Consider the following 21,800-nt stretch of genomic DNA (forward strand, 5'->3'; position numbering starts at 1 on the left):
ATTCCAACTGGTTTATCCAAAATAAATTTATAATCTTTAGAGTAGTATCCTACTGTTGTTCTTTGCAGGTTACCCAGCCTGTGTTTGGTTTGAGCATACTGTTTTAATTACTGGATTCACAATAATTTTTACTGTGAGAGGCTTTAATGATGTAAGTAAGGTTTTGATGATGTAAGATCATATAGGCTTTTAATGAGGTAAGATTCTTTTACGCTCAGTTCCAGTTCCATCTTCTGACAGATGTCACAGATATTGTTGCTTTAGTGCACCTGACTTGAAAATCTTCTCCTGAGGCAGATCATTGCCAGGGAGCCTAAAATACATCGAGTTAGACCCATTCTTGTATTACAGCTAAGGTAAAAAGATATAGTATGGCCCAACAATACTGTGCTATGTCGTCTTTATTTGCAGACTGCCTTTATGGAAAACTAGCATAGATTAGAAACCCAGGATTAAATCCTACGCTTAGGCATAACCTTTTCTGTGTCAGTAATAATTACAATATTTGGGCACTAACTTTCACAGAGAGGCCTAATACCTACTTTTGTTCCTCTCAGTTTTATTTTAAATTTGACATGAATGGAAACAGGATTACCCTCACAGCCTTTTCACATCAAACTATAAGGTGTAATTATTATTGCTGTTCCTTATTCATACTGCAAGTACAATTAGTACTTACACTATATTCAGCTCTGTGTAAAAACAGTCTGCTGTGAGAACATGAGTTTGTGACACATCCTACAAGGAATAAAAATACAAATGAGAAGTGAAAAGGTAAATATAACAGTAAAGACACTTGTATTTGCATGAATTGGTTTTAACAGTCCTGACTGACAGTCATACTGCAGTAAGTGAAGTGTAGTTTCTAGATTACGGATACTTCATGTGTACTTATTTATTTCAAGCTCCTGTGAGTACTTAAAATCCTGTGGAGATTAAAAAAAAAACAGTTCACTGTTGAATACACGTGAAAAAGGAATCTTTCTCTCTGTATTTAGCTTCTGATTTTCATGCAATGGAAACTGTACATTTCCTGTAGGCTTTCTGTGGGACTGCTTATATGTGGTATAAATCATCCAGTCAAACCCTGCCACTTGCTACGAAGTTTCAGCTTCATAAATAAAATACCTGATGAAATTTGTGTGGCCTTTAAATGCAAGCTCTTGAAGAGAAGAGCATAGCACTGGTTTTAATAAAAAGTTTTTCAGTCCTTCTCAAATTAATATGGAAATTTGAAAGCTGAAGGCTTGCTATAGCCATAGGATAATTCTATTTTATTAGTACAAACTACTTAGCAAAACATCCTGTATGTTTATAAAGGAGTCCAGATATAGGACTGATGAAAATAAGTAGATAAAAGTTATTACCTCTATGGAAAGACAATTTCGACTGCTTAATACAGATGAGACAAAGGACATAATGTAACAGTGAATTAAAGAGTTGTATAGAAAAGAATGAGCACTCTTGCTTTCTTTATTCTACCAAATTTCCAGCTGTATTCAAGAGCAAATAAATAGCGGTTCGATAACGGATACAACTCTTAATTTCACATTTATTTGTAGAAATTTTCCACAGAAATGTAAATCAAACTTTAGAAATGAATATCTCAGTGTATCGTTTGCCTTGAGTGAAAGATGAATTAGAGTTTTAAATGCTTTGGGGCTTAAGAAACCACCTACTTAGCAGGGCAAAAAGTTTATCCTACGTAATTTTTAACTATGAATTTTGTCACTTTCTTCTGATGTTTCAAAATCACGTCTTTTTTTTATATTGTATTATAAAGGTATCACAGTAGGACAAGCATATACCTGAACTGTACATGATAAGGGAAATGCAGAGTTATTTCTGAAAATAATTGGGTTTAAATAGTATGGCCGGGTGATTTTCCTGGAAAAAGAGGAATATCGGAGATAATTTGTCCTAAGAAACCAATGGGTAAAATTAAAATAGAGAATGACATTGCAAGGAAAAAACAGGTTTTGTTTTCCACAAATATTTTTCTATTTCCCGAATATTTTCTTCAAAGATCATAAAATCAACTTGACAGGAACTAGCTTGCATAAACTGTGCATAAACTATGCATAAACTGCATCAAAGCCAGGTTGGATGGGGCCCTAGGCATCCTGGTCTAGTATTAGATATGGAGGTTGGCAGCCCTGCCTGTAGCAGGGGGGCTGCAGACTGATGATCCTTGAGGTCCCTTCCAACTCAAGCCATTCTATGCTTCCATGATTGTATTAACTTAATTTTTTTTGTCTGCATGGCTAAATATTAGTATTCTGATACTGTAGTCTTCTTAATATTTTAGATTCTGAGGATACCTATTTTTTTCTGTGGTATATTAGCCTGGATCCCAATGTTCTTCTTGGGCATAATAGAAATAGCAAGAAACTATTCCTGATGTCATTGAAAAGTGTACTCCAGGAACACTATAATAAACTACTCATTATATGAGCATCTGCTTGTACCAGAATTACTGGACTAAACCCCTTTATATTTTGACTTAGATTTCCCCTTCACTTTTCATTTAATATAATAGAAATTCAGTTTTACTAGATATCTTGCCTAACTAAATGTACTGATCCTGAGCTCTTAATCTTTACAATGAATTTTCAAACACTTGTCATCATTTTTTACACCAAAAACAAGCTGTCTGTGGAAAACCTGTTAATATCATATTTTAATATTTTAATGTCTTTGATTTCATTGCCTCTTTGTACAAGGAAAGAATTTGTGCTGTGTGTGAATTATATCCCACTTGCTCTTTCTCAATCTATATTTGAATGTCCCTCCAGTAGGCTGTTCAAGTACTGGTCCTCCAGGCTTACTGATGTGTGTGTGAAACAATCAAAATTCAAATTGATTCTTTCAGCATATTCTGTCACTTTTCAGTTTAAATTGCTCGCAACTGCTGCTCTTAGTTAAGCTCCCTATATGCATGTCTATATTCAAATGCGTGAGCTGAACTCTTCTTTTGCTATAAGCCAATGGTAGGAACCACAAACTACTGAAACAGAGAGGGCACGGAACTGGCTCCCCAGAGCAGTGGTCACAACACTGAGCTGCCGGAATGCAAGAAGCATTCAGACAACACTCCCAGACATTAGGTTTGAATTCTGTGTGCAGCCAGGGATTGGACCCTGTTGGGCCCCTTCCAATTCGGGATAGTCTACACCTTTATGCTTTGATTAAATTAATAGAATTTCTCTGTACAGCTGTACATTCAGTAAGCACTAGATGGCAGTATAATAATTGGTTGAATGTAATTTCTTTCATTAGCTGTACATGTTTTCTTCTAAACAAGCTGTGTAATAGTTGAATTGGTTTGAATTACTTTACAACATTGCTGCAATAGTATATTGGCTTAGATGGACTTATATCAGCTAAATAAAATACCTTACAGCTATTATCTATGTAGAAAATGATTTTGCTTCGTTCTAAAGGAAAATATCGTTTTGACATGTTAGACAAGTATGAACAAACATAACAATAATATATATGTTCGGGTTTTTTTTTAAGCAAAATGATCAGGAAAAAAAAAATCGCTGAGATGATTTCCAGAACAAGAAGGCTACCATAAGAGTAATGCTTATCCACATGGTATTTCATTTGCTAAGAACAGGATGTTGAAAAGCCTTTTGTGTGTGTGTGTAGGGTGTACACAAAAACTGTACAGAACTTACTTCAGTAAGGCGTAACTCTGTGTTGATGGGCGGAGCTTTGCCTGACTGAAGTATGGGTTTCTGCTGAGTGGAATGGTTCAGCTTCCCTTCTGAAATCTCTGCTGTGGTTTCCTGTTGCTACCTCTGCACTGAATCTAACAGCTACAAGTTGAAATTAATAATTTTTGATGGGTTTTGTGCTGTTTCAGTGAACTGAACACACTGAGCAGAGAGCCATGACTACCTTATCCAGTGCAGAGGATGCAACTGAAGCCTGCAGGTAAGAGACTGAAAGCCTGGGCCACCTCTTTCACAGATGTCTCACATATGAGAAATCCAAACCTTTGCAGCACTGGGCCTCGGACTTGCTCATATTTGATCTCTGCTTTGGGCCTGGGTACTTTGCAGTACTAATATGAATCAAAGCCATAACCTACTCTTGCTTTCTCGTAATGCTCTCTTGCACTTGGACTTCCTCACATCCACGACACTAAAACAAATGTGTAATTTACCAAGAACACTCTACTGTTCAGCACTGATCACCAGTACCTAATTTATCCACTGCTCAGAAGTCAGAAGCTTCTTACCACTGGCTCCCTTTTCCAAAACTAGGATTGGAAGATTTAAAGCCTGTTTACTGGACTACGTGTTGTATCAAGTCTTTTAGGGAATAATGTCATGCCCAGGGGAGGTTGTGGATTCTTCTTCTCTGGAGATATTCAAGACCTGGCTGGACGCCTACCTGTGTAGCCTGCTGTAAGGGGCCTGCTTTGCAGAGGGGCTGGACTCGATGATCTCTAGAGGTCCCTTCCTGCCCCTACAATTTGTGACTCTGTGATTCTTGGTGCAATTACTTGAGTGAAGGAATAATGCTAGAAAATATTTAAGTATTTTTATTCATGTCTAGTCATATTTAACTAACTTTGGTCACAGTACAACTTATTTTTGATAGCAGCTGTTTTGCTATTCCTTACTTCACATTTCCAACCTGTTAAGAGACTTATTCTTGCATGACCATGGCAGCGTGGTGAGCGATCCCTTAAAAACGCTCATATGGCAGCACACATGCATGCAGCTACATTCATTTTTACTAGGATTGCTTTTCACGTGTAGGCCTCTAACTTGTGGAACAAAGTTGCTAGAATGCAGAGCTTTAGCTTCATTTTCAGTGGATGTACTTTTCTGCAGTTTTTGTATTACACAGTACTTTTAGTGTCAGTGTATCTGAAGAACTGTGCAATTGTTGATAAGCATTGTATGCATTCCTTTGCAACTCTAAAGCAAGTGGGAAGGGTCGAAACATTGCAAGGGCAGACTTAACCACAATACTGTATTTTCTCAGTAAATACAGTGAATTGAACTGCTGCTGTATAAACAGAGTTTCATCGCTGTTAAGAAACACAGCCTGTTCCCTTTCAAAACTGCATGTGTACCCCCCATATTTAAATGTTTTTGTTTTTTTCTTTGAGAGTTCTTTTCTAAGCAGAAGAGGCATTGGATCAAATAGAATCCCATAAAAATCCAAATGCTATTCAAATGCCTTTTCTCATGGCTAGACTTGTAAGCTGTTTTGCCAAACCAGGCAATTTGGATGCAATCATTTCTGTTACAGCTGTATGTGATTCCTTTCAAGTTCACTGAAGTGCAAGACATAACTGTAGGAAAAAAAAAAAAAAAAAGATTCCTGTTCTATTTGTGTTTGCTTTTGATGTTCTGCACGAGAAGTTACTTGTGCTAACATCAGACATTTGGGTTAAAAGCCAAAATAACACTGGAACAAAATGACAGAAGTCAGAGTTTTGAAAGGCTTAATGTTCACTTAGGAATGAACATTATTAAGTAGTTCTGCCATGATAATAGGTAGCAGAACCTGCAGCTAGGTGCTTACAGGACCTATACAAAGTAGTGTGCCAAAGCATTCCCTCATCAGCTTCCGGACAAGTTTACAATGACTTCATCATCAACATCTTGGATCCCTCAACACAGTGCAGTCTATTACTAGTAAGATTCACTTGGGTCTCATGGATAGCTAAGAGTTAGGGGGCTTGCCTTATGAAGTAACATGTGCATGAGTTTACCCTGGGATACAGAAATGTGAATGCATGATGTGACAGTGACCAGCACTACCCAACCTCCCATGGGCAGAACTGATGGGCTCAGACCTCAGCAGCGCCATGGAACAGGCACACAGGGATACTTCTAATGCTTCAGCTGAGCGTGCACTCCTACAGCTGGTCCCTTTGGAGCTGACTGCCATGTAAGAGGATTTTGTTGTTTGTTTCAAATCTTCAACAAGCAGCTCATCTTCTCCAACACAATCCAGCGACAGATTTGCTCATCTGTGGAGACAAATTCAAGAGATGCAAAGCCCAGACTTCATAAAAACAGCACTGACAGTACTGATGATTTCATTTAGAAACCCCCCTGTGGAAATACATTTAATTTTTTTTAAGCATTCCCAAACCGAACATCAACAAAGAGGACTTGAGAAGGAAACTAAAATTGCATTTCCCAAGAAAGGAACATTCCTAGAGATTGGCAAACATTAAATTATAAATTAAAATGCATTTAGTTTAACGTTTTATTAGCCTTAATAAGAAACTAACCTAATTAGTTAGTAGAACGAAAATCACAGAATTGTAGGGGTTGGAAGGGGCCTCCAGAGATCATACAGCTTCTTCAAAAAAAAACAAGCCAGCAGCATCCCTGTCTCCAGACACAGACACGGCGTCCTCCCTCACCCAGCACCCCTCTCGGGGTGAGGTGCTTACCGGGCCCGGCTACTGCCCTCAGAGGACCGCCGCTCTCCGCACCGAGCTTTCCGAGGGCCAGGCCCAAGCGAGGCTCAGGCTCACCCGAGGGGCGGCCACGGCTCCGACGCCCACACTATACGCCCGCTTCCCCAGCATCACCTCGGGGCCGCCGAGAGGCGCCGAACCCTCCGGCCCTCACCGCGTGCGCTGCACCGCTCCCGCTGCCTCCACTACGGCTGCGCGCTGCGGCCCGGCCCTCCGGCAGGCGGGGCCCCGGAAGTGGGCAGCGCCGGCGGCTCCCGGCGGGCCGGAGGGCAGCGGGGCTCCGCCGGGCGGGCGCAGCCGGCACCCGGCAGCGGCTGGCATGGTGCTGGTGGCAGCGCGCGGCGCCCGCGTTACCCGGAGGAAGGCCGAGCGGAACCGCCATGGAGATGCTGCTGCCGCCCGTGTGAGTGTGGCGGGCGGGCTGGCTGGCTGCGAGGCGCCGTGCCGCGGACTGGGGGCGCGGGGTCGGGCCCGGGTGCCGGCGGGGAATGGGGGACCGGCGGCGGAGCTCGGCGGGCGCCGTTGGGCCACGTGGTGGGGGCTGGGGGCTGCGGGGTGCGGGCGGGCCTCCCGCTACGTAGCTAAAGGGGATTTAGTGGGCTTTTTTTCTTTTCCTTTTTTTTTTTTCCTCCTGATTTTTCCATGCGCCCTCCCGTTCGCCCCCTGCTTGAGTCAGCGGCCGCGCAGCCCGCGGCTGTGCGGGAGAAAAGGAAGGGAGCGCGGTGCTGCGGGCCGCTCCCGGCCTGGCGGGGCTGCGTTGCCTCCCAGCCGCCCTCCGACACAGCGTGGCGGCCCGGCGGCCGTGAGGGAGAGCGGCTCCGGGCTCCTGGGCAGCTCCCTTCTTTAGCCCTCCTCCGCGCGCACCTGTGTGTCACGCACGTACAGCCCGCGTGTGCGGATGTGCCCGTTCGGCACCCGCTGTACTCTTGGTGATGGAAGGAGCCACCGCGTCCTCTTATCATACTTGATAATTCGGCGGTTTAATTAGTGGAGGGCTCTGCCACCCCGTTAGTCGGCAGTGCTTTGAACTGGTGTCACTGATTTGTGTCATTTTTTGAATGCTCATCACTGCATATGTTGCAGAATTCAAAAGAGTAACGATCTAAAGGAGAATGCCAGGTAGCATCTTTTTTTTCCCTCTGCACAACAACTTGTGTACGTGCTCTTTGCTTTGTGACTTGGCTCCTTTTGGCCACGAGCTTTTATCATTCTCACGACTTAGTAAGAAACTTGGCATTGCAGTGCCATGGTAGAGTGCAGTAAGTGGCGGCTAGTTTCAGTACTGTGGAGGGACCTTTGTTGGCCATTCTTTGTGGAGGCTTCATGTTCCTTTGCTGCCTGGTGTGGTTTTCTGCTGTTTTGCTCCAAAATTTCGTAGCCAGTTTTTGAATATTGAGAAGTAAAGCCTTCTACTTGGCTTTGCAAGGTGGTGTAATGCACAGAGTATAGAGGTCCAAGTTAAAATCTTAAATTTATTGTCTGTGACATTTGCTTCTAAGCTTCCTTAGACATACTCAAGTAAAAGCTTTTAGGTAGGATAGAAGAGCGTCCAGATGTGGAATCACAGTACAGGAGAGACATACACGGACCTGCTGAAGTACGTCCAGAGGATGGCCGCAAAAATGATCCCAGGGATAGAGCACATCCCCTACGAGGACAGACTGAGAGAGCTGGGGCTGTTCAGGCTGGAGAAGAGAAGGCTATGAGGTGACCTGAGAGCAGCCTGTCAGTATCTAAAGGGGAGAGCTATAAGAAGGAAGGGGACAGACTCTTCAGCAGAATCTCATTTGGTAGGACAAGAGGAAATGGTTTCAAACTAAGAGAGGGGGATTTTAAGTTGGATATAAGGTGTAGGGTTTGTTTGTTTGTTTGTTTTTGATAAGCATAGTGAAGCACTGGAACAGATTGCCCAAAGCTGTGGTGGATGGAGACGTTGAGGATTAGGCTGAATGGAGCTCTGAACAGCCTGATCTAACTGTAGGTGTCCCTGATTGTTGCAGAGGAGTTGGACTAGATGACTTTTAAAGGTCTCTTCCAAATCAAATGATTCTGTGATAAGGGGGGTTGGAATTCTGGATGTCAGTGCATATGCTAAGTTTGATTCTTGGTTAAAGCAGGTAATTCAGGTTTTTATCTAAAATCAAACCCCTGATGCACCAGAGTTGGTTGCCCCACCGCTACTGAATGTGGTGGCCAAATATATTTTGCTTATTTCCAGTTTGGAATAAAGTTATGTTAGTATAAGTAGATGCATTATTGATGTTAAGTATTTTCTAAGTAGGTTAATGATGTAATTTGCATTGTGATTGTAAACACCAAACTCATTGACTTGGATTGAAAAATGTGCTTGCCATTTGGACAATTCCACATGATTGTTTTCCTAGAACTTAGTATCTAGAGCTTAGCTATCTCTTATATTAAGAATTAATTGTAGGTAGAGCTAGCAATTTAGCTGTTAGGTTTTTCCGCTTGCAATTTTGGTACTGTTTTTGGGTGTAAGAAGAACTAAGGGGCTGGTCACTTCTACTTTTTGGTACAATGAATGGGTAAGCAAAACCATTCTGCTAGGGAAAGCCTGAAGAATTAAAGCAGTCATCATGCAGCCTTCCTGTCAGAGGAGATGACCTGGAAGCTGTGTGAAACAGTAAGCAAGATTCTGGTGGCCATATAGAGCTCAGCTCTGTTTTTGCGTGTGGTCAAGGCTTTGAGTGACCAAACTGGTGGAATGTGTTCTGCCAGTCTATACTGGTGGTAGACTAGAAGGTACTGGACCGCTGCTTCAATCCTCATTTCAGAATGTATTAGAAGTATAGAATATACTTCTGAATAAACTGAATAAACTGAAGTGCAAGTCCCATTCACACTCTCCCAAGAATAAAGGTGGCAAAAACAGAGTGATAGTCTGAGGGAGGAGGAATATTAACTTTTTAACTTTTAAAAAACTTTTTTTTTTAAATCTTAACTTTTTTTTTTTTTTTATTCCAGATGCACCAAACTTTGCCATCAGAAGCCTTTGGATTTGAAAGATGATAACACTGAAATTCACTGTCCTGTTACAGTGAATCCATGGCACATGAAGAAAGCTTTTAAAGTTATGAATGAGTTAAGAAGGTATTAATTCACTGTATACACCTGCCTGGAGTCTGTAAAACAGGTTTAGTTTCAATTACGTTTATGAAGTTCTAATAATGGAACATAGAATTCCTGAAGTGTAGCTGATGAGAAAGATTATATATACAATGAAGTGACAGCTGAATAATAGTCAAGTGATCATAGTTGTGATGGGTGCAGTGTGTTTCTACTCTTTGTAAGTTAATTGCAACTAGGTTTCTGAGGCCTGAAAAATGCATGGAGGATGTATTTAAATGAGACAGTATGGATCCTGTCTTTTATGTTGATTTTGCTCAGGTTAAAAGTGACTTTCTAATTGAGGCTGAAGCTCTTTATATATCTGCTGTTGATTTTTTTAGAGTTCTGCACGCTGGAAAAATGATACTTTTGTAAGCTGGAGACATAGGTCACAGTCTAGCAAATGTAAAACCAACTGATAGTATTCTTTCTTTTCTTAGGTATCTTTTGCACACCCACTGGGAGCAATTTATGAACTCCCAAATCAAATACTGAAAGACGTTTAGATAAAGTTTTGTAAGACCTTGAGTGATACTACCATCAGTTTCAGCAAAACTGGAGGACTGGTGCTAATGCTGCTCTTAGCACCCATATTGATTTATTTTCTGCATATGAGGAGGTGAGATGGTGTTGAAATGTGTGACAGCTGGTAATTAGATCTCACAACTGAGCTCTGGTAATTAGGACTCGCAACTATCACTGACAGTAATTCAGCTTTATAGCTAACAGCAACAATAGAGAAATTAAATAAAATGTTTCTGTAGCATAGGTGATACAGAAATGTGTAAAAATCCTGTAGTCCATTGTTATTTCCCATATGAGATTAAAAGCTGGAGAAGCTTTACCTTATAAAAACAACAGCATCTGATACCATATAAAGGCATATGATGTAAGAATTTAGATGAAGACTGGTTTCCCAAAATGAAACTTAGAATACAGCAGTTTCAGCAGTAAGGAACCTTTTCTGGGTTGTATTGTGTTGCAAGTTAGATGTACGTGGTCTTCCAGCAGAATGCATTGTTGAAGACCATGGATTATTTTCAGAATATACTTTCGTTTCCATGGTTACTCAAATTGGGATTGCTGTAGAACCAATTTCAACAATTTTCTTACATATATAAATAGTTGAGGTTTGAAAGGAGCATTGCCATGCAAACCTCAACTTTAGTTCTTATTTAATAAGGTTGTTGCAGCAAAGTTTACTGTTCAAGCCAAGCATGCCTTTTAAAATGCTGATAAGATTATAAACATTAATTTTTGCATTTCTTTCAATTTGAAATAATTAACTGATACATTTTAGGTATGTTTCAGACTTCATTACTCTAAATGAAGATCTGGCATTAATCAAGTAAAAAATTTTGATTTTGTTGACTACTTAAAGTGGTTTCTATCTCAGTTTTTTTGTATTAGTATAGCACAAGACAGTGTTTGCCAGAGGAATACTTTCCCGAAAGTGGATAACAAGTGGAGAAATTGTCTGCTGAAGTGTCTAAAATGTGTTCTGTTTGGAATGCTCATGTCCATGAAGTAGTATTACCTTTTTGGCTACCACCAAGTTACCTGGTTCTATTAGTTCCTAAGAGAGTTTTTGTACCTTCACATTTTGACAAACTTGGGTAATATTGTCCTTGGTAATTTTTGTCATTTCATTACTTGCCATCACCTCAGCAATGAGTCAGATCATTAGGATAGCTAATTAGTTCTTGACACAAAAACAATGTAACTGTAGTGCGTATCTTCGCTCTCAATTATAATTTGCTTTTATCACAGTGGAATCTGACCTTACCAATATTTTTAAAAATTCCCATTCTTATAAACAAGACTCTTTCAAGATATTTTGAAGATATGGGTAATGACCTTCCTCTATATAAATCCATGCAAGTTAGTAAACAGTAGTTATTCATAAATCAGTACTTAATTTTTCTTCCATCTCTTATCTTCTCCTTTCATCTGTGAAGATGACGTACCACCATGGCTCTGTTTGTTCAGTCACTCTATACTAGAAGATTATTATAATATTGCTTCAGAAAGCAAGCTTTTCTAAAGTAAGTTAGTGCCTTCCTGAGGGGAATGTGCTGAGTTGCTTGTAAGGAGTATGCTGTTAGTTGGTAAGCTTGTTTCTTTGTCTGATAGTTGATGTAGCTTGTCAGTTTATAGAAGCAAAAGGCATAGTCACCTAATGCAGTTCCAGGCAAGAGATGTATTGGGACTACCCTAAGTTGCTGTGTCAATGTAGTGCTGTGTAGTTAATTGGCTGGAATTTTGTGTTGATGTAATTCTGTTGCTTCTGGCTTGGATAGCTTTGATATTTCTGTTCAGTTGAGAGTAAAACCTTTTGTTACTGTTGTCAGAATAAACAGAAGTGTCTGAGAAAGCTGGGTAATTGGTGGTGGTGACTGGTGACCTTTTTTTTTCTTAGCATTGTGGTTGTGTCAGTTTTTGTATGATAAGTGTAACGATTGTTCTGAAGCTTCTCATAATTCTCTGCTTAATCTGGATGTGGTCATTAATTTATATTTATGGCTTTTAAAAATAATAGCCATATTGCACACTGTAGTGGAAATGTAAGTCGTGGCCTGAACCAGTGATGGAGCACCTGGTGGGAAGACAGGGCCAACCCAGGGGAGCTCAGGTGCATGCACTGCACCTGAGTGACTGGAAGAAGTGGGGCCAGGATCCACCCCTTCCCAGACCTCATTTAAGGGTTGGCAGTGGAGGCAAGGGTATCTTGCTGGAGATCCCTGCCAACCTGAGGCCTTCCTAAGGTAAGCAGCTCTTTTCCTTCATTTCTGTGTCCATGGCTGCTGCATTTGGGCTCGTCCTCATTTGCTGCAGCCAAAGACTTTGCCACCCTGCTATTATCACTGTACTTTCCATCACCTTATAGTGTTACATGCACTAAAGAGATTTAGATGTTGCTATAGATTTTGAGCTGAAAGGGAAAAAAAAAATCTAGTCCTGGGGTTGTAGTGTGACCACAAAGGTTAGTTGTGGCTGCCAAGATTTTTGGTGTGTGGCCTCCACAAGGCTTACTTTCTTGAGCCTGTGGTCAAAGAAATTGCATGACTGCAGAGGCTGAGCAGTTACAGTATTTTCATGAGACCAAGTTGAATATCTGAGCAGTTTGGCTGACAGCTCCCGCTTTCTGTAACAGCAGAAATGCAACTGCTTACCTGAATCTTTGTTGCTGCTCTGTGTTGTAGTTGCAGACTATCAAAGAAACATGGAATGGTTTTGTTGGAAGGGACCCTTAAAGATCATCTAGTTCCAACCTCCCTGCGTGGGCAGGGCTGCCACTCACCAGATCAGGCTGCCCAGGGCCCCATCCAACCTGGGCTTTAATACCTCTAGGTATGGGGTATCCACAGCTCCTCTGGACAGCTGAGCCAATGCTCACCACCCTCTAAGTAAAAAATTTCCTCCTAATATCTAATCTAAATCTCCCCCTCTTTTAGTTTAAAGCTGTTACCCTCCTTGTTTCCTTTGTCCTATCTCTATACTCCCTGGAAATGAGTCGCTATCCAGTTTTCTTTTAGTCCTCCAGCAGAGGCCACGATGAGGTTTCCCTGGAGCCTTCTCTGCCCCAGGCTGAACAAACTCAAACTCAGCTTCCTCAACCTTTCTTTGTAGGTGAGGTGTTCTAGCCCTCTGATCATCTTTGTGACCCTATTCTGGGGACTATCAAAAGGCTTGCCTTCTAATTACCATACATATTCTGGAAAGGTAAAAAAAGAAAAAAAAAAAGGCAAAAAGAAAAACCATGTATTTCACATATACTGAGAATAAGGGCAACTGGATTGACACGCAGCTTTAGCTCTTTCCGTAAGGAATATATGCTGTTAAGGCATACTGTCTCCCTCATCCCTTGTTATGTGTTACCCTGGCTCTGCATTATGTCATTTATATGCTACTTCTACAGAGAGACTGCTGAAATTGGAAGGAATGAAAAGATGTCTGTGACTTTGGCTACATAGATGCTGGGAGAATGTAGGCTTTTGATGTTTTGTTTGTTTTTCTTCCTTTCTATTGTGGAAAACTAAATTATGAAGAGTATGCTTTGTGGTGGATTTAACTGGAAGTGGTATATCTAATAGCTGTAAACTGTGTTGGAAACATTTGTGCCACGCATGGCTCCAAAGAGGTACTGTATTATTGCAGTAGAAGAGGTAGGAAATTGCAAAGGTTGAGAATGCAGATGGATGTAATGAAGATAGAAAGTTGTGCAAGACATAAATTAAATTGTAAACTAGCTTCAGTGAAAAAAACAGTTGCTACTGTTTATATGGTAAATGCTTGGAAAGCAGAGAATAGGAGTGGAACCATGGAAGGAGAAGTTATATGTTGTTTTATACTGTTCTACTGTGGTTCACATGTGTGAAATGACTTTCTCTGATATTTCTAAATAGTCAAAACTTGCTGTGTGATGTGACGATAGTAGCTGAAGACATGGAAATTGCAGCGCACAGAGTTGTGCTAGCCGCCTGCAGCCCCTACTTCCATGCCATGTTTACAGGTACCAAATGTTTCAGTATTTACTATGTTCTAATCCATTCCAACTGTGTAATTCACAAAATTGTATAACCTCTGCTTCTTAGGATCTCTTGTAAATATTTAGGTAAGACAACAGGGACTTTTAAAAATGAATTTGCTTGCAATCTGAGGACATACTGGCAATTTAATCTGTTAGCATTGCAAATACTTTTTTAAAGTATTCATTATTTAAACTGATTTACATGCTAAGTAAGCTGGGAATAGTAGAGTAGTTACACCTCTGAAAGCTGCAATAATCTAACTTGTACGAAGTAAGGTTAAAATAACTTTCATGCGAATTCTGAAGTAAATTATGTCCTTTAACAACTACTGTTGTGATCTTCAGCCCCTGTATATTCTAGGCTGTTAATAGATACGAAAGCTTTCTTAGGCTTTGGCAGCCTGTAGCTGCAGTGCATGTTTCAGTACTCTTAGGATAATTCTTTGTGACAGATGTGCTCTGCATCATTGCCACAACTTTTCGGAGCAGGCTTGATTCTGCCTCTGCTTGCTCTGTCCTGGCCAAGTTGTTCCAGGAATGCCAGAAGGCTTGCAAGGCTTAGTCAGATTCATTGTACCCTACAGCTGAATAGCTGTACTGTGGGTTTAATTTCATGATGGTTATAAATGACACTGAAATGTGGAATTTGGTGTCAAAGTGAGAATGCTATTGAATGCATGTTAAAATTAATTTCTGAAGTTTTATCTATTCCTTTTGAAATTTTGTGCTGGTTTGGTTCTTAATGTTGACTGCTTGAAATTAAGAGAATTCTCTGTAATGTTTTCCTTTGGACTTAAGGCTCAAATGTAGGGGGAAAAATATATATATGACTCTTGACATGCCAGTATGCAAGCAAAATGAAGTTTTAATAATTCTCATTGCATGCAGCTGGAGGAAGTATATAATTTGACATACTGCTGTGTACTGAGAAGCAGGTGATTATTAGCAAGCACTCCAGTGAAACCAAAGAAATCTATAGTTCAGGATAGTCTTGATGATCACATACATAAACAAAGCTAAAAGAGGAGTCACTACTAGCAGAAACAAATGCTTTAAAGAGTTTCCATTTAAATAACAGTTCTTCAAGTAATTCAGATTTGCTTCTGTGGTTGTTAGGACAGATCTCATAGGCTGGTCAATCTGGCAGTCTCTTAGGATCATTACTGTCATCATGCAGGCACACCTACAATTGATTTGAAGGAAAAAAAAAAACCAGTTAAAAAATTACTCAGCAGCTATCACCATCCCTCACTTGGAACCAGACAACACAAATGGTTGAACAGCACAAAAGCAACATGCGGAACTGCCATTCCCCATAGGGTCAGCTGGGACTGACATTCCAGGTGACTGATACACATTCCTTCTTAACTTTTCTACTTTCTTTGAAGTGAAAATTTAAACAACTGTTTCTGTAGTTCATCACCTAAATAATGAAGAAATTAGTTCTGTGTTAGAGATTATTTTTTACTGACTCACATCAAAAATACTCTTTACTCAGGATATGGTTCTATATTATCTTTTCTGTGGCATACAAAAGCCCGCTTAAGGCACTTCTGTTTGCCACAGACTGCCCTTCCTATGGAGTTTATTTCCTTTTAGGAGTGCAAATGCAATAGCTCTCTGAATAAAATCACTGAAACCACGATTCTTCCCTTCCTTTGCTCGCTCTTGAGAAATTTTGCTTGCTTGATGTTTTCAAAGGTAGGTCTACACTGACCCCCTGTGATGTGGGAGCTAGGAACACTCATCTGAGGAAAGACTGAGGGCTTTTTAACCTGTACATCTGTGGCAGTGTTGGTGTACTCAGTGAACCAAATTGATGGGAATTTAAGTAGAAATCAGGGTTGGTTTCAAAATTTGTTAGTGGATTTTACATCACTATTATATACTGTGTTCAGCAAATACCAGGCATGTTGTCAGTGTGCTTTAGCTATTTTCCACAGAAATAATCCCACAGTTCATGATAATTATCTCTGTGAATCCTGGAGTTGATACTTCCCAGGGGAAGTTGTATTCTAATCCAGTAATCTGCAAGTTCTAGTAAGTTTGATAGTTTTAACAGCTACAGGGTTACCTGCTCTTGACTAGAAACTAGAAGCTTCGCTCTAGGCATATGTTTGCAGGTTGCTTCCATCGTTTTGAGTCATTAAGTAATCATAGCAGTGCAGGAAAGGGTACAGCATTTGCTGCAATCAAAACTTCTGACTTTTTTTTTCCTTTCAATTTGTGCTTGTAATGGCAGAAATAGCCTTATTAAATACCCAAAAAGAACGAGTTAATGTCTTTTAAAGTTACACAATTTAGTAACAATGATCTTGTAAGTAGGACCAGAAGGGAATAAAGATTTAATGCCCTGGGCTGTGTCACAGGGAATTTTTTTTTTTTTTCTGTGAATTCTTCAGAAATATTGGTTGTAATCCTAAATAATGCTTAAATGATTAGAGGAAAACATAGAACTTCAGTGAAGGAGCGCTTCGGTGGCCCTATAGCCTGACTTGAGACAAAGGTGGCCTGAATTTCTTTCTGTTCTGCCCCAGCAGTTATCCTTAGGCAATTACTTGCTTTCTTCTATACTCCACTTATAAAATTCTATTTAAAAAAAAAACAAAAAAAAAAAACAAGGCAAGCAAATACACACCTTCCTTATGTTACTGTATCGTATTAACTTTTTAGATGGTTTTTTGGTAACTTCAGCTCTGTTTTTGCTCTGCTGCTTCTGATTATGATGATGGACCAGCCCAGTATTTTCCTTTCTATGTCATTGACTGCTCTGTAAAGACATGGTGCAACTGCCCATGACTTGAATTCTTCAGGTTGCATTTTAAACTAAGAATGCTCAGCAAGTGGGTCAATGGTTGTCTACATATGATCTGTTAAACAAAGTCTGGATCATGAGAGGACTGATCCAGCATCATAGGTACACTGTGTGTCCTTCTAGCATGAAGTTTATTTTTTTCCCCCCTCCATGGTTGCTGAACTCTGTAGTTAAATAGAGCAGATGCCTACCCATGGCTTTAGAAGCCTTGACATAAAATCTGAAAACAAAACTAATATGCTTGCAGAATATCAAACTCTACTCGCCTACATACAATTTTCCCAAAGGACCACCTCCACAGCAGCTTGCATAATAAATGACTTGCTGCTTGCATGCTCTAAAGATCAATAGGTTTAATCGGTGTCAAACAAGTAGCTTAAACTTGAAATACAGGACTCTGCAAAGAACACACTGTAGTGATCTTTCATGGGTGTAGGGAAATGTTTTAGAAGAACCGCAGAAAAGGAAGTTCTATGGGAGCTGAATTTTGCTCTTTCATGTGGTTCATCACCAGTGCTTTCTAGGTCTCTCTATGTTAGTGCTCTAACGTTAAGTGCTGCCATTGAGCAGAAATACATTTTTGTAAGTGGTCTTACACGCTCCCTACCAACTAAACAGTTGATTTTAAAATGCATTCCTTAGCATTCAGCTCAAAACAAACAAACAAACAAAAAAAAAACACAAAGGCATGAATAACAGTAATAAAATTCTCAGTGATGAGCTGGGTAAGGTGCACAGCTTGTTGTTATTCCTAGAAGACCACAGGTTAACAAACAACAAAAATGTGATATCAATGATGTTAAACATCTACTGGTTCACTTCTGTGTCCTGTTTACTTTTATTACTGTGTAGATTAAATTTCCTACTTCTCAATACCCTTTTCTCTGGATGCTTAGGGGAAGAAATAATATATCTGATATAGAAAAATAACTGATGTATGTATCCAGAGATCGTGATATACTTTTCCAAGATGAAAGTTTTATGTCTGTAACCAGTGTACTTCACATTTTTGTGCGAAAAGGGTCACAGGTCTCAGATGTCCAGATATGTGGTTGGTCACTATGGAAAATGTTGTAGTCTTTTCTTCAAAATTTATCATTAGGCAATTATTTCAGATACAAATATAATGTTGCATTTTGAGAGCATTATCTAGCTGTAGGTGTCCCTGTTCATTGCAGGGGTGTCAGACTAGATGACCTTTAAGAGTCCCTTCAGACTCAAAAGATTCTGTGATTCTATCAGATTTTTAGAAGTGGAAGCTATTTTGCAGGACTTTCTATGAAGATCAGTTGTGGCATATGGCCAATGTGTCAGCCTCCACAAAATGAGGTCCAGCAAGCTTTTTCATGCTTACCATTTTATCTTAGTTTGAGTTTTAACTGTTAGAGCTGAAGCAGAAGTGCAATTGTGAAGGAAATAATAAGCAGGCAAGCGAAGAAATATGTATGCTAATCCTTCTGTGTGGATAGATTTTTTTTTTCTTTTTTAAAATTCAGTGACTATAGACTGCATTTGGCTTGTTCCTAAGAAGTTAATAAATCAAGAGTATGTGATAGGTTGGTTTGCCAGCAAAATATTTTTGTATGCATTTGAATAGTTCTATTTAGGTATAATTATATTTTACTGATGTTGTAAACAGGTGAAAATAGATCATTTGCCGAAGTATTAACCCATGTAGCATTCACATGATGGTAACAACAAAGTCTTCCTTTCTCTTTGGAGGGAGGGGGGAAGGAAAGAAACTGAATTTTTATTTAAATGGCTTTATTATTACAAGTTATTATACACAAAAAATTTTGCTGTTGTCAGGAGTAATTATTATTAAACTGCTGAATTTGTCCTGTATCTCTACCTAACATACTTGACGACCAAAATATATTTGTAGGTGAGATGAGTGAAAGCCGAGCAAAGAGAATTCGAATAAAGGAAGTTGATGGCTGGACCCTAAGAATACTTATTGACTATATTTACACTGCTGAAATTCAAGTTACAGAAGAAAATGTGCAGGTAAGACCATGAATAACTTCTGCAACAAAAGGGATGTAATCCACGGAGTCATTTAATTTGTCAGTATGGTTCAACTCTGGCAAGGGGAATCTCATCTGCAAGCTGGAAGTTTTTCAGACCTTGTGCTTACAAAGCAAGCAGTCATACCATTTAAATTCTGGGTCACATTGAAAGACTTGAAGTAAATGAAGTCTGTTGACTTTAACGTGCTTTGGAACCAAACCTTATGTAATACAGTAAAATAGATGATCTACTCAGCCTAAAAATTAATGCTGTCAGCCACCTCTGTACCACCCCCTCTCTGATACTTCAGTGTAATTTACATAAACAAAAGTAGATTTGCTCATAAATGTATACCATGTCTTCCAGTTAGTATTTTGTTTGTCAGATTTTTTTTCTATCTTTCAGAATAAATTATTTTCTCCTGCTCAGTCCCTGTATCTACTCGGTGGCCAGTCATGCACGAATTTTTAGCTTGTTCTGCTTTTTAAATCAACTAATTTATAGCATGAAGGTTTTTGCCCATCCTACACAAGCAGAGCTGATCAGATTTTCTAATCAGCTGTGCCAAAAGCTAAAACTTCAGTTAGAATAGAGCAGACATAAGCTTAGAAAAATAGAACTTATGAGGATAGGGTAGACTTTACTTCCACTGTCTTCTGAGATTCGGCTTAGATTTTTGTTAAGTTAAAAAGTAGTTGCATAACAATTATTATATTTAATTGTCTTCTTTTCCTTCCAGCTTCTATTCCCTTGTTTCTGCTTTTGCTCTATTCTGGATTGCTAGCAGTTGTTTTGTTGCTCTTGCAGGACACAAATAGTGTTGCTGTATTTGGCATTGAGAACTGTTATTGCAATTGTGCATTCTGAAATTAGTAGCTTTTAGTGGGCATCAGGTTGAAATCAAAAGCTTTATTAGCTGCTGGATCAGATGGAATCATTGGTATTTTTACTTACGCTTGAGTCCTGGCAATGAGATTTCATACTACCAACCTGAAATATTGTACTGCTAAGCTCGTGTTTTAAATTATGCCATAAGTTTTTTGATTCTTCAAGATTGATTTCTTGTTATCTTCTAGAAGAGTTGTTTACTTTTTTGTTTGTTGACAAATGTATGTAGTGCAACCTGTCTGAATTTATGCTGTATTTTGCCAATCTAGTGGTTGTACAAATCTCTGTTTTGCTGTAGTAGGCCTTGGGCAAAATCCAGCGGTGTCCAGTACTCCCTAGTTGATCTCTTCTGGCTTGGATATGCTGGCTGGCTTTTTATCCTTCAAGCAGAATATTCTGTTTTACACACCTTAATGATCATAATCTGGTGCTACTGAAGCATGTCGGACTGGATTTAAGAGGCAGCCTACTGCGTTTTGGCTGTAGGTGTATTACCTAGGAGGGTGCATTTTAACCTGATGTTGCCACTACTACTTCTTACCTGTTCACAGGAAGGAAAGGGCGCTGTTCTATTTCTCCATGTACAAGACTTATTAAAGGTTCTTGTACTCTCCAGGTTTAAACCTCTCAAATCTGATACGGCTTTCATTTTCATAGCTGCTGATGACCTGACTGCCTGAAGATGCATGCAGTAATGTTGTGCTTGGTAAAACAAATAATATGGTGTGGTGAGGGATATTATAAGTTTGTGGGTAGGTAAATACTGGGAAGACAGTCAAGCTTTTAAGGATTTCTTGTAATATAATTGTGCTTTAACATTGATGGTGAATATACTTTATAATACGACTGGTAACGAATGTAAAGGTTATTCTTCCTTTGCCATCTTCATCTTTATTAGTGCTAGATTGCACTATTTGTTTGCATTACAGGAGAGCCAAACACTGTGGATAAAGCCTAACATGCTGTTGCAAGATTCTCAGGCTTCACTTAAAGCTATGTTCTCTTGATGAACGTGTTACATGGTCTAGCTCTCAATTTCCTATCTGTAACAGAAATAAATATGGCTAAAAAGTATTGTGAAATACTGCAATGGTTCAGAATTCATGGTTTCTGAATACAGATCCATGAAAACTTAAGACACCATGTCTCTCTAACTTATTTATATTTAAGCTAATGCAACTTAACTGGAGCTTCAGCTTGGAGGTAATTGCTTACAATTCTAATTCTGTTATCCATCGTGGAATTTCAGTTGGGTTATTCTTTCTTTTCTCATCATACATAGTAAGAATTGGTATTGAATTCATTTCTAGTATTTGACACTCGAAAAAGGCAAGAATGCTTCACATATAAGTAATGCAGAATTGCTAGGCAGTCTTTGGCACTAAAATAGCTGTGTTGTATATTTATGAAAACTAATTATAAATAAATACTCAATGGTGTAGGCAAGCTCTCTAGTCCTCAACAGGCAAGTAACTGAGCTTCCTTCATTAATATCTTACTTGATATAGGCACAAGCAGGAGACTTCTCTATTAAAGTTCCTTCAGAAGTTCTAAATAAGAAACATTCTTGTTTCCCACTGTTGTGTTATCACTTGTATGTTTCTGAGCAAGGGAGACCTAGAAAAGTCCATTGTAATCAATGACTGAGGAAAAAAACACATTCACTCAGTGCATCAAAACTGGAAGAGGCCCTCAGCACTGCTTGTTATCACTACATTAGTTAAGCATAAAAGAGGGCATTTGTTCTTTTCTGCAGTGTTCAGTTCTGTGTCAGTAGGTTCTCCCCCACCCCTCCCAACTGTTAGACAGCTGGTGTATGAAAAAGATGCATGCACGTTCATTATTTTTCTCCCAGTATTTGTTCTTCATTTAAAATAACTTATTTTATCATTCTTTCCTAATGAACTCACTTTACATAATGCAATGATGTCATTCCTGTCATTTTTAAGCATCGTAATGATTTTCTG

The 21,800-nt window shown here is 39.4% G+C and overlaps 1 protein-coding gene and 1 long non-coding RNA gene across 9 annotated transcripts in view; one reads left to right on the forward strand and one right to left on the reverse strand.

Annotated features, from left to right (window-relative positions):
• Positions 1-1,253: 1,253 nt before the first annotated feature.
• LOC101747742 lies at positions 1,254-6,653 on the reverse strand. The gene is made up of 2 exons (XR_212163.5): positions 6,269-6,653; positions 1,254-6,001 (listed from the first exon to the last, which is right to left on the reverse strand). It is a non-coding gene; the product is annotated as an uncharacterized LOC101747742 (long non-coding RNA).
• Positions 6,654-6,716: 63 nt separating this feature from the next.
• The window catches only part of KLHL2 (kelch like family member 2), a 60,744-nt gene continuing 45,660 nt past the window's right edge, over positions 6,717-21,800 (forward strand). For 4 of the 8 annotated variants that reach the window (NM_001277820.2, XM_015285299.4, XM_040698872.2 and 1 more), the window contains exons 1-4: positions 6,717-6,863; positions 9,446-9,571; positions 13,996-14,102; positions 18,821-18,942. In NM_001277820.2, coding sequence (NP_001264749.1) covers positions 6,841-6,863; positions 9,446-9,571; positions 13,996-14,102; positions 18,821-18,942 — 378 coding nt within the window. In that variant the 5' untranslated portion in view covers positions 6,717-6,840. Of the gene's footprint in view, positions 6,864-9,445; positions 9,572-9,594; positions 9,615-10,029; positions 10,209-13,995; positions 14,103-15,444; positions 15,464-18,820; positions 18,943-21,800 lie in introns of those variants that run through there. The other 4 variants (XM_015285298.3, XM_046940053.1, XM_015285301.3 and 1 more) reach the window with 4 other exon arrangements.

The sequence above is a fragment of the Gallus gallus genome, chromosome 4 (genome assembly GCF_016699485.2).
Source record: "Gallus gallus isolate bGalGal1 chromosome 4, bGalGal1.mat.broiler.GRCg7b, whole genome shotgun sequence".
NCBI lineage: Eukaryota > Metazoa > Chordata > Aves > Galliformes > Phasianidae > Gallus > Gallus gallus.